This window comes from Leiobunum rupestre, chromosome 8, assembly GCF_980474605.1.
Source record: "Leiobunum rupestre chromosome 8, qqLeiRupe1.1.hap1, whole genome shotgun sequence".
Lineage (NCBI taxonomy): Eukaryota > Metazoa > Arthropoda > Arachnida > Opiliones > Sclerosomatidae > Leiobunum > Leiobunum rupestre.
This window is the reverse complement of record NC_143391.1, coordinates 2,998,447-3,010,340: the sequence shown is the minus strand read 5'-3', so window position 1 is coordinate 3,010,340 and position 11,894 is coordinate 2,998,447. Positions and strand designations below refer to the sequence as shown.

Below are 11,894 nucleotides of genomic sequence, written 5' to 3'. Positions count from 1 at the left end.
TTGGTTGTTCGATTACAAGATTTTGAAACAAATCTCCGGATTTTGAAGAAATCCAGGTGGGGTTTGGGATTTCTTGTTGGAAAGTGTACGGGATTTCTCCGAATGTCCGACCCCTCGCTCTGGATAGGCAAATCGGTCAAATCTTTCACAAAGACTATTTCAAGTAGAATCTATTACGCTGCTTTTATTTGTAATTTAATTTCTCTATAATGTAGTAATATGATAAATATCATAAACTAATTGAAATATTATGGGTCTTTAGTAGCTGTGTAATGGGAAACAAACTCATTATTTCCGCACATGGGCAAAAAAAGATTCCCGAAGGTCGCTCCTTCAGAGAGAGAGAGGGAGAAAGAGAGAGAGAGAGAGAGAGAGAGAGAGAGAGAGAGAGAGAGAGAGAGTGAGAGAGAGAGTGAGAGAGAGAGAGAGAGAGAGAGAGAGAGAAGGAAATCGATACGATGGCATCCCGGTACTATACATATATCCGTAGGAAACTAGACTATTCCCCTACAGGGCAGGCTTCTCCCGGCAGCAGCCAATCGGGGACGCGTCTTTCATCCGGAGAGAGCGAATGATTTGCGGAGAAGAGGAGATGCCAGGGAAGCCGGCCGCCAAAAAAGAGGCTTTCCAATTGGCCAGCTGAAGATGACAAGTTACGCCACAAAAGCCCCGCGATAAATGCTCCGCCGTACGCCTCTGTTCCCGAATACTTCGAACGTCACCGCGCGCTGTATCCCAAGGCGGGGAGAGGGTTAAATAGACGCCGTTGCCTTAAGCCGCGATGGCGCCTTCGATCGCGGCGTCGGGTGAGAGTGACGCGGGGGAAGGCGAGCAGCAGGGGCCGAAGGCGGATATCGACCGCCGTTTTATATTAAAAGAGAAATATCCCTCTTAGGCGTACAATACATATTCAGCGAGTGTCTCGGCAAGCTGAACTCTCAGGGGGGCTCGTCCCCTCCGCTAATGGCTGGCGCAATCTCTCCCGAAAGAACTCGAGAGCGGGTCTGGTGGTGCTGGGGGCGATCGGCGGGGGAGGGCGGACGCCCCGAGCCGCTTTTCGACGAAGGCCCTCCCCTATAAACTTCTGGATTTAAACGTCCCGGCCTGCAGTGTCTGTCAGAGGCAGCCGATCGCCCGAAACCTCAATTCCCTTGTTCCCTCGCGACCACCGAACTCCAATAGTCAGCTTGAACTGATAGGTAAGGATTTGGCCGCCACCACCACCACTATAGGGCTGTCCCCACCTCTCTACATATCTCTGCCGGGAAAAACGTACAATAATCGTGCCTGAGATACGAACGGAGCCCTTTATAAAATACTTCTCGCGACCCAAAGTTATTCGTCCAAGCCCCGCTGCAGCGCCCGCGCACCAAACAAAAAGTGGCCTAAAACCGTAAAAGCGCGCCTGATTTTGACAGAAAACGCGACTTTTCGGGCAAACCTGCCCGGCTAAAAGGGGAAAACCACCAGAAAACGCGCGTCAACTGCCACCGTCACCCCTCTAACTCCCCCCTCACCCGAATACTCCTTCTCCGTATAATAGGTACCGAGAATTTCGCTCCCTAATTATATAATCCCCATTTCTTCGGTAATATTATTAATAAATAAAAGAGATCTAGAAGTCGGGAAAAAAAGACGTAAAAATTGAATCAGGCGTTTTGGACATTTCCAATTTCGCGGATCGGGATTTCTTCTCGGCTGGCGGACGAAACGCTCCCGGCGCTCTCAGATTTTCCATTCCGGAATGCAAGCCGAATCGTGTTCGTAGATATCTTTTGTCATAGGATGAGAGGTTAAAATATCTTCCTCTCGGGCTCCCCCCCCTCGCGTCCCCCCTAGTCTCTTTATTTCGCGATGGGACACTCGGCGAACCCCCTTCGCCATAAACAGGGGGGTTTCCACCCCCTCTTTCTTGATCTGGGCAGATTTTGATAGGGGCTCTCCCTCTGCCTATTTAAGGAGAACACCTTGGAAGCAAAAATCATGACTTCCTCAGTCGCGGCCTCGTTGGGTCAGAGCTCCAATTACTCTGGCGGCGGCGCTTGCAATCTGAACGGCAACCATCTCGCTTCCTTCTCGGAATATCAACATCAACATCATCATCCGCCGCATTTCGCTCATAATCCAGCTCTCACCGGAAGTTCCTCCAACGCGCTTCCGCCCGAGGACGGCTACGCTCATCAAGATCGGATCTTCGACGCTCGACAGCAAGGTGCCTCGTTAAGCTCATTTGTACTTGGCATGGTTTGAAATTCAATTGGTTTGTTTCGCGAAGGTTACGGAACGGGTCCGGCGGAACTCGGCGCCGCGTCTTCGCTCGGAGGACGATCGGGTTCACAGCGACTCTCTTCGGCTCCGTGTCGGCTATCTTCGGCTCCGAGTCGGGAGCCCATGACCCCGCGACCTTGTCGCTTCGACGATTCCGACGCCACCGACGAAGATTCCTCCGAGACCGCGGCCATCATCGACGGACAGGAAAACGACTCGGACAGGCCCGCCTGCGACTTCGCCGGACACCACTCTTACGCGCCCTTCTCATACTCAACATGCGTGCCGGGTGGTAAGTCAGTCTCTCTTAATGTGTTTAATTTTCGTGGCCCTACATTGGTTGATACTTCTCTCGAAACAGAAGTATGATATACTTCTGTTAATGTACACGTGGAACAGTCACCCTTAGCTTCGAGAAAAGGTCAGGAAAACCAAATATATAAATACTATGAAATTTTAGTGTCTTCCTGTTCGAAAGGGAATTCATTAATTTATTCATTCTCAATACAGACGTGGCTCTATTTCATCTACGTTTATTTTTCAAGCTCCTTAATCTTCACGCTAAAATCGGGGTTTTATCTCTAAAGTACCCTACAAACAGAAAAGATTTAATTTAAGATATTTAAATGTTTCTGTTCAAGGTAATTTACAACACGCTCAAAGCTGATTCGCATCAATATACAATAATTTTAACCGAGGGGCAGCTCACTTCAATAATTGTTAGGACAACCTCGTATTATTAAATAATGATTAGATTTGATTATATTAAAATTAAATATGTAGCTTTAAAAGGTTAAACGATGATTAAATTTTAATAATGATTATTAGGACACCCTGTAACAAAGTGATCTGCACCTCTGTTTTAATTTACAAGGAGAGTACCCGAGGTGTTTATTGCCGATTTTGTTCAAAGTCGGTCATAATGTAGACCTATAGGAAACGTTGCCCATTTCGTGATTTTAATTTTTTTTTAAATTTTAGTAGGTATGTACTCTGTGAAACCGAGAAAATCCCATGCTTTTTTAAAAGGAGATTTTTTGTTTTAATTGGTCAAAAACTTTTTCGGTTGTCATGGCAAATCGAATGGGTAGTGCAACTTCTCCTTTTGGGAAATTTCATACCTCATATACTATGAAATGAACGTAACCCACTATTGTACAATAATTTTTTTTTAATTTAAAATACTACAGCCGTTTCGGCGCCAAAACTAGCGCCGTCGTCAGGCAATGTTACAATAATTTTAAATAAAAAAAATTATTGTACAATAGTGGGTTACGTTCATTTCATAGTATATTATGTACAAGAGGGTCCATTCTCACATATAGTACCTCATATAGGTCTACATCATGCCCGACCTTTTAACAAAATGAGGAATAAACATCTCGGGTACTCTACTATCCTTGTTAGTACACGACAACAGTTTTTGAAATAATCAAAACTTTAGTAAGTTTTTAGTAGCCAAAAATTAAACACCAGCTTATTTTTTAGGATGATAGCTAAAAAGATCTCATTTGCTTTACATTGGTTCATATTTTGTTCCTAAAATTAAGTCCTTATTTATAGTGGACCTACGAATTTCTCATTTAACCAGATCTAACCGAAGTTAGGAATAATTGGCGCTAGTTACGTTAAGACAACTGGTTGATTGATTTCCTGTATTTTTAGAATCAGTTACTTCACGTGGAAAATTGGTTTCTTAAATAATGTGGCTGATACTTGTTCGCTTCAAACAGAGTTACCGTTAAAAATCCTTAATTCCCTAAAGTTGAAACCACTTTTCGTGATGAGTTTAATTTCTTTCGGCGAATCGAACCGACGTAAACTAGCTGGGTTACAACAAGGTCTCGGTCTTTATTAATTTACAGATTTCAGTGACAGGGCATAGCCGAGTAGTGTTAATTTTCGGAGCGGAGAAACTGATTTATTTTATTTACTTATGAAGCCAATTGCGGTCGTGGGTAGACGTCCTGGGTACAAAAAAACAGAGTTAGCATCTAGAACATTATTCACCGCATTGAACGAAACGAACTTACATAAGAAATAAAAACTAAACACAGTAGAAATTTCGATGCGGTTCTGAGGTGCTCACAGGACAAAAATCGAAATTTTCCATAATCAGTTTGAGCAACCTTTTTAATTAGCAGTGAATTTAATGCCCAGGCATAATTTTACATCTCCAGTAAAACCTTCAATAAAAACATTCATAGACAAATTTGATACGGCCCTGATTAGTTCAAATTTGGCTGGATATCTGTTTAGATATTTTCTGCTCAATTTTAGTATTCTTTCTGAGCAAAGTTGATACTTTTCTGTATAAATTTTGACGTTTATCGGCCCAGTTTTAGGATACTTTTCGTTGATTTTCTAATCAAACTTAGTCTATTTCTGTACAATCTTAAGAGGATAAAATATTAATAATAAAATTATGTATTATCTATCCATCGTATCAATTGATCTAATCTAAATAATAACTGATTATTAAGTTTAAATAAAACTAATAGGAAACCATAAATTTTGTACAAAACCAAATATTTTATACGTAGCTATGGACGTACAAATGATTTATTCAAGTTTTTCAAACGTATGTTAAATAATTTTATAAACCGTACGCAAAATAAAAAGTATTAAAGTATTAAATCTAGGTACTCTGTAGCAGTCCTCGTGGACAATTCTTTATCACACAATACTTAAAATCATTTGTTCAAACATGTTTTCTGATAGTTTTCGTGTTTCCCCCGGTACCCAAATCTGGAAAACTATACACTGAAATATAATTTATGAAATATTTGAGAGTGCCATTTGGGGTAGGGAGTACAAATACATACATTAGTATGTATGACTACGGCTAACTTTGATCACGCGCTGTTCGCGCTACACCGGCCAACCCATTCGTTGAAGTTTCTATTTTATATATCTGTAGGTTTTGAGCGCTCCTAGCTGATTATTTTGTTTAGAATAGTAATTGCATTGAAGTCAAAATAAAAACGAGCGTGGCGCTGAACTCCTACAGATTCTAGTACAGTTTATAGGGGAAAAATCCTTGCTCACGGAGTTTCGACCAATGGGTTGGCCGCCGTAGCGCGAGAGATCAAAGTTGGCCGTGGTATGACGCCCTATTCCGCCATCACTTCAGTAAACAGAAACTATGTTTTTTTCAAAAATGCTTCTAATTTAACAAGAAACAATTTCAGTGGTGTAGCCAGGGAGGGTCCTACAGAGGGCACATCACCCCTAAAACGTACTGTTATATGTGAAATAGTTCTTTTTTGCGTTACCAAGCCTACGAACCAAAATCCTAGCTACGCTACTAACGAGGAGACTACCCGAGGTGATAATCACCGATTTTATTGAAACTAGGTGGGTATGAAGACCTTATCGTAACATGAAATTTCACCAAGGGAAAAGTTGCAATGAGCATTAGTTTTGCCATGGCAACCGAAAATGTTTTTGACAACACAGTCTGTATATTGTCCCATTGAAGATAACAATTGATAATGTTTTACATATTTTGATCAAATTGACCAAAATTCATCAAAATATCATAAAATTCATTTCATTTGTCAATTTTGATCTATTTTGTTTTGGTTTTGAAATTTCAATTTTTTTTTTAAATTTTTCACAGGGGGTACCCTTAGAAGTGCTCAGATTCCCATGTTATTTTCAATGAGAAAATATACAGACGGTGTTGTCAAAAACATTTTCGGTTGCCATGGCAAAACTAATGCCCACTGCAATTTTTCCCTTTCTGAAATTTCATGTTACCATAAGGTCTACATACCCACCTAGTTTCAACCAAATCGGTGATTATCACCTCGGGTAGTCTCCTCGTAAGTAGTTTATTTTTGGAGATTGATAATTTTTAAATTTCGTTCTTCGCGCGTCGCAGTGATGTCGAGTGAGAGCTACTGCTCGGGAGAGTACGGAAGCTTCGTGTACGGCAGCATCGGCAGCCATTCGCATCACGGTCCCTACAAAGTGCAGAGGCACGCCGCCAACGTCCGAGAGAGGAAGCGCATGATGAGCATCAACTCGGCCTTCGAGGAGCTGCGGCTGCACGTGCCCACCTTCCCCTTCGAGAAGCGCCTCTCCAAGATCGACACGCTGCGCCTCGCCATCGCCTACATCGCCCTCCTCCGCGAGATACTCGTCTCCGAGTACGACCCCGTCACCCACATCGAGAAATGCCTCAAAGGGGAGATCAAGGGAGGACACAACGCCGAATGGAACACCAGCGGTAAGAACGCTTTAGTCCCATTCGACCGAAGGCGGTTTTTGAGGTGTCCCATTCGACCGAATTCCGCCGAAACGTGCGGTTTTTATGTGTCCCATTCGACCGAACGCTGCTATATAAATTGGCTTTTGCTATGTTTTCAATTTAGTTACTGAATTCGTTTGCAATGGAGCGGATAGCTAATAAAGGAGGGTATTTATTTAGCTATGCCATTTTAATATCTTTGTACTATGCATTTATTTGAAAATAAAATGGAATGAGCATGAATTATATTTTTATCTTCACCTAGTCAAGAAAAGTAACTGAACCAAAACTGAAATAGTAAACTTAACCAACTCTAACCTAACCTAAACATGGATCTTCGATAGTACATACCTTATAAATAAAATACCAAATCACCCCGCCAATTGGGCTACATTTTAAAATTCTTTCGGTCGAATGGGATTTCGGTCGAATGGGATTTCGGTCGAATGGGAATAAACGGTAAGAACGACCGCGGTAGCCGCTTTCTTTCGCCTGTTCTGGGTTTTTGAGCGGGTTCAAAAGCGTAGCCCTATGACGTCATTTTACTCCAATTCTATCTTGACGAAAATAACGAGTTGGAGTAAGAAGGGATTAGTTAAAGGTTAAAGTTTATTTATTTGCCGTAGCAACCGTTTTGTTTTAAGATGGCGACCGGTGGTGAGATCATCACTATATGACTCGTGTTTCATTTATTTCATAATAATAATAATCAGCTAGGCTAATACCCAAGGCACCACCATAGGCCTAAGTCATCTTTTAAAGTCATTAAATAGCATTTAACAATCGGATTTTCGTTATTAAAAGCTTGCCACGTGTGAAGATGTTCAAAACCCGCCATGTTTTCGTGAAACGAAATTTAAGCGGACAAATTTTCTATATAAGCTAGATTACTTCCTCTACACCTCCTTTCGAGGAGGAGTAAACAGTGTGACCTTTGAGCTCTGGAACGAGCGAACAAAATTCGGCACAGGGTAAAGCTGGTTTCACACTCGACGGAAAATATGCCGGAAAGACGATAATAAACGCCGAGCTGAAAATTGATTCCCATTCGATATACCGCTAACGTTCAACTTTACGCTGCTAATTTTCCGTCGAGTGTGAAACCAGCTTAAATCTTACCCGAGAACAGGCGAATAAAACGTTTTAGGGTAAAAAGTTTACACTTTTTGTCCTCGGACAGGCGAAATAAAACCACCTAATGTCTACACTCTGTTTTTCATTTCTTCGCGGTACCATACGTAACGTAGCCCCTCGTAAGAATGCCAAGGAAACTTGAATTGTATACATTTGAAATGTCTAAGGTTCCATTGCCACCGCGTTGCGAAACAGGCGGTGCTTAAAGGCCTAAGATTTCTTCTACCTGTTTTCCTTTAATTTTTCTTCCCGCCGCGCAAATATCCTGGTGGTAGGCCAACCGTAGCACACGTTGGCCTACCACCAGGATATTTGCGCGGCGGAAAGTAAACTTAAAGGAAAACAGGCAGAAGAACAGTGGCGTAGCTTAGACCCGCGAGGCCCCCCCGCAAAACAATATTCGGAATTTTATCCGGTATCTACTTTGATATTAAATTAGGGGGCCCCTAAAGCTCCGGGGCCCCCCCGCACTGCGGGGTCTGCGGGGGCCTTGTCTACGCCACTGCAGAAGAAATCCTAGGCCCTTAAGCTACGGCAAATGTTCGACGCAAAGCGTATTTTCAAATTGATTGTCTGGCTGCCGTCGATAAGAAGACACGCCGCGGGAAGATAATTACGGACATTCAGTCGGGAAATAGGCTTAACGGAAAATACATTTAAGAAACCCCGATTAGTTCGCACGCTGCAGATCTTGTAGAATTTGTCATTTTCTTCAGAAAACTGGTCTAGTTCTGCTTAAAATCGCTTATTTAAATACTTTAAAAAGGAGCAAAGGAGGTAAGTTAACAAGGCTTAATGTCAACTAGGAGAGTCTATAGCTTAGCATTCGCGAGCATAACTCTTCGCTGTAAACCACGCCCGTTTTTAGGAAAATCATTAGGGCCACCATAGTCTTCCTTAGGCATTTCAAGTGTATATACATAAGTATCCTGCTTTTAAGTATGCCTCTGTAAAACATTTCCATAGAAAAAATTTCAATGAGGCTTTGTTTTACACGGAACATACAATAAATGGATCCAAAAACTCTTATAATCCTTGCGCTATTAAGAAGGTTACAATGAAAACAAAATCTGCCGATCCCGAGGGACCAGCTAAGCAACATAATAATGGTAAAATCTAGAAAAGCAAGAGCAATTCTGCACGTTTTCAAAATCCGCTTCATTAACTTCTAGAACGCTGATGACGCGTTTTACGTCACGGTGTTAGAGGTGAAGTCATTTACGTGAACAAGGTTTTATTACAGAAAGTGCTTTTATTCTCATACTTATAAGTTATGTTACATATGGTTGTACCATAAATACGGGTATCTGACATTGAAGCGCCGCGAACAAAGCTTTAATAATAACAATAATAATAAAAATAATAATCAGCTAGGCTAATGCCCAAGGCACCACCTTAGGCCTAAGTCGTCAAGCGACTTTTAAAGTTTTAATGCCAATAATTCAGGTGGCCGGGTTACAATGCGTATTAGGGTGGTGGCAAGCCTTTCATGCCACGCGAGCCTACAGCTCCCTACACTAACTATTACCGTTAACCTCGACAAGTTTTTAGGACCCAATCGAAAGCATGGCAAATAAAGCATTTTTGTAAACACGTAGTCTGCCACGAGATATGGATCTTTGCAAAAAAAAGCCTATTGCGTCTAAAAAATTGCAATGAAGCGTTTCTATATTTCACTAAGCTTCCTTTATAGTTATCGTTAATAACAGATAATAAAAATAATAATATTAATGTTAAATCTATTGCGAATGTTACGGAATTGACCGATTTCAAAATTACGTTTTTGCACGCGACAATACCTTTACATTATGAGGTATAGCAGGCTTTTTTACTTGCTTTTATACCCTAACATGGCGGCGTATTTTCACTTGCAAAATTAATTTTAAAAACCACCAATAACGAAAGGTTATATTTTGATTTTTGAGGAATAGAAACTCGGCCGTTTTACCTTAGGCATAAAAATTTCTGCTGACTTTATGACTTAAGCCTCGTCTATTAATCAGACCTATCTCGGGCAAACCCCTAGCTTTAGAACCTATAGAGATATATTTCAAAACCTTGCCAAAACTAAAGTTTCAATTCCTAAAATATACTTTATATGATATCACACTATGCCATTCGTAGCGGGCTCGTGGTTGTGACCTATTTTCGTGGCCATGATAACAAGTTTATGTCGGCCGTGACAGGCCTATGGTGTTCACGTCGTTATTTGCCACTTCGTGTTCGGTGACGTACAATAATGTCCAGGCCCTGATAATGGCATCAGGCTGTCTTAAAGCAGGGCTTACAAGGTACAACGCTACGACCAAGCACCGAATAGCGCTAAAGCGAATCAACCAGAATGATAAAATTAGTAATTATTGCAAATTATTACCTTAACAGATTTAACGGCCAGACTATCGTGGATCAACTGGGAGAATTTGGGAGTACATCCGTCGCGGAGAGGCGTTCTGACCACCCTCTCCTTGACCACGGAATCGCACCACCTCAATCCCTGCAACGGCACTTAGAACGGAACCATTGAAATGAAACGCGTTCCGATTCGAAGGACTTTTAATTTACAGACATTATACGCGAAATTACGCCAATACTCGTAAAAACGTGTCTTTCATTTACGGTCGAAAATAATATTATATATACATGTATATCTAGTCCAAATAATTTATTTGTAAATGTCCATAAATTCCCCCTCCCTTAAAAAGTATAATATTCCCATTGTAGGAAACCAAAAAGTATATAAAATTGTATCGTGTAATCTAATCGAAAATAATAAGAAGAATAAAAACGTATTCCAGTTGTATAGGCGTTTGAGTTTATTTGTATTGTGGATAAGCAAATATTTAGGGTAATATCAGCTTGGAGTAGAGAAGTTGACTGGAGGGGAAAAGAGGGTGGGAAGTCTGTAAGCTCAACGTTACCCAGAATCCTTTGCTCCGCGGTAGGGGCACCTTAGTGTCGCCCTCATTCGGGTTTTTATCGAAATAAAATTGTAAATATTCGCCATGCTTTAGTTTTGAAGCTTGGAGTAGTTTATTAGTTCTTTTATAATGGATTGTTTTAGTTTAATTTTTTTTGGAAACCAACATGATCACACATATATCAAATTTTAAAAAATTATTAAAAAAAATTGAAGGTAAATTTTGTTCTATTATCTAACATTGTACTATAAACCAAGGCCTAACAAGTTTTTTTTCTTTTATAAATTAAAATTATTAATTGAATCACTTTTGAAATTTTTATAACAGCAGTACTTTTTCATTATGAACAATTCTAACTATGTCAATGGCTAAACTATATAATACCGTCTTTAAAACATGATTTTGATTGTAAAAAATTTGCCATTCCAACCCAAGGTTCGTAGAGAAAAATACACTATTCCAACCTCCAAGTTCAAACCTTTAACGGTTTGTTCGGCCTTGGTTCTATAAAATCAAGATCAAGTATTCACAACACCCTTGGAAATAACTCTCTTTTTCGTCGCTAGAGTAAGGTATAGTGCTTTTCTTTTACGAACCTTGGAGTAAGGTAAAACGTAGGCCCCTACCAAAAACGCAATGCATGCTGGGAGGGCTTAGGCCGAATTGATGGGGGAAGAGACTCAATGCTACAGATATGGAAATTTCCCCTCCAGTCAACTACTCTACTCCAAGATATCAGTGTTCCTGAACCAACTTCCGTCGCTTTACGTAGGAAAAGTAAGGGTTTTCAGTCCAGTGCATTAAAGTTCGTGTTTCGTATTACCAGAAGTATATAGCACATTTTTAATGAGAATAGTATCCATCTCCCAATACTGTTAATGTCATTCGCCCTGAAACGTTTACCTAATTTTGCCATTTCACATCGTGAGGCGAAGTAATACAAGCGATATATTTTCATTGTCTCGAGCCGAAGAAGGTTCATGTTTCATTTCTACGGTCTATATGAACATCTATATCGTAATTATAAATATAATATACTTCTGGTATTACTGAAAAACCGGATTGACAATCTTGGTTCTACGACGTATTATTACAACAACGACTCTAAAATTGAACCGACTTTGCCAGTCATTTTAGGGCCTTTTCTGATCATTGGGACCACATTTTTCTGACCACGGAGGGCCAGTAGCAGAAATTAGTCCGGCCGACGTCGTCAAAAAAAGCCGAATCAGAGTCGGTCGGCTTAATCAGGTCGGAGTCGGCCGGTTTAGTCGGGTCAGAGTAAGTCAACTAGTCGAAATGTCACCACAGCCCGACTG

At 40.9% G+C, this 11,894-nt stretch overlaps 1 protein-coding gene across 1 annotated transcript; it reads left to right on the top strand.

Annotated features, from left to right (window-relative positions):
• The first annotated feature begins 1,965 nt into the window (after positions 1–1,965).
• Positions 1,966–10,375, top strand: Fer2 (basic helix-loop-helix domain-containing Fer2). The gene is made up of 4 exons (XM_090156035.1): positions 1,966–2,212; positions 2,276–2,560; positions 6,155–6,502; positions 10,040–10,375. The coding sequence occupies exons 1-4, from the start codon at positions 1,984–1,986 to the stop codon at positions 10,165–10,167; spliced, it is 990 nt and encodes a 329-aa protein (XP_090012161.1). The 5' UTR covers positions 1,966–1,983; the 3' UTR covers positions 10,168–10,375.
• Positions 10,376–11,894: the final 1,519 nt, after the last annotated feature.

Bases quoted from the DNA above. Each gene is read 5' to 3' on its own strand.
- Fer2 (XM_090156035.1), top strand. From the start codon at position 1,984: ATGACTTCCTCAGTCGCGGCCTCGTTGGGTCAGAGCTCCAATTACTCT. The intron at 2,213-2,275 runs GTGCCTCGTTAA...TGTTTCGCGAAG, and splicing joins CTTCGACGCTCGACAGCAAG to GTTACGGAACGGGTCCGGCG. The intron at 6,503-10,039 runs GTAAGAACGCTT...TTACCTTAACAG, and splicing joins CGCCGAATGGAACACCAGCG to ATTTAACGGCCAGACTATCG.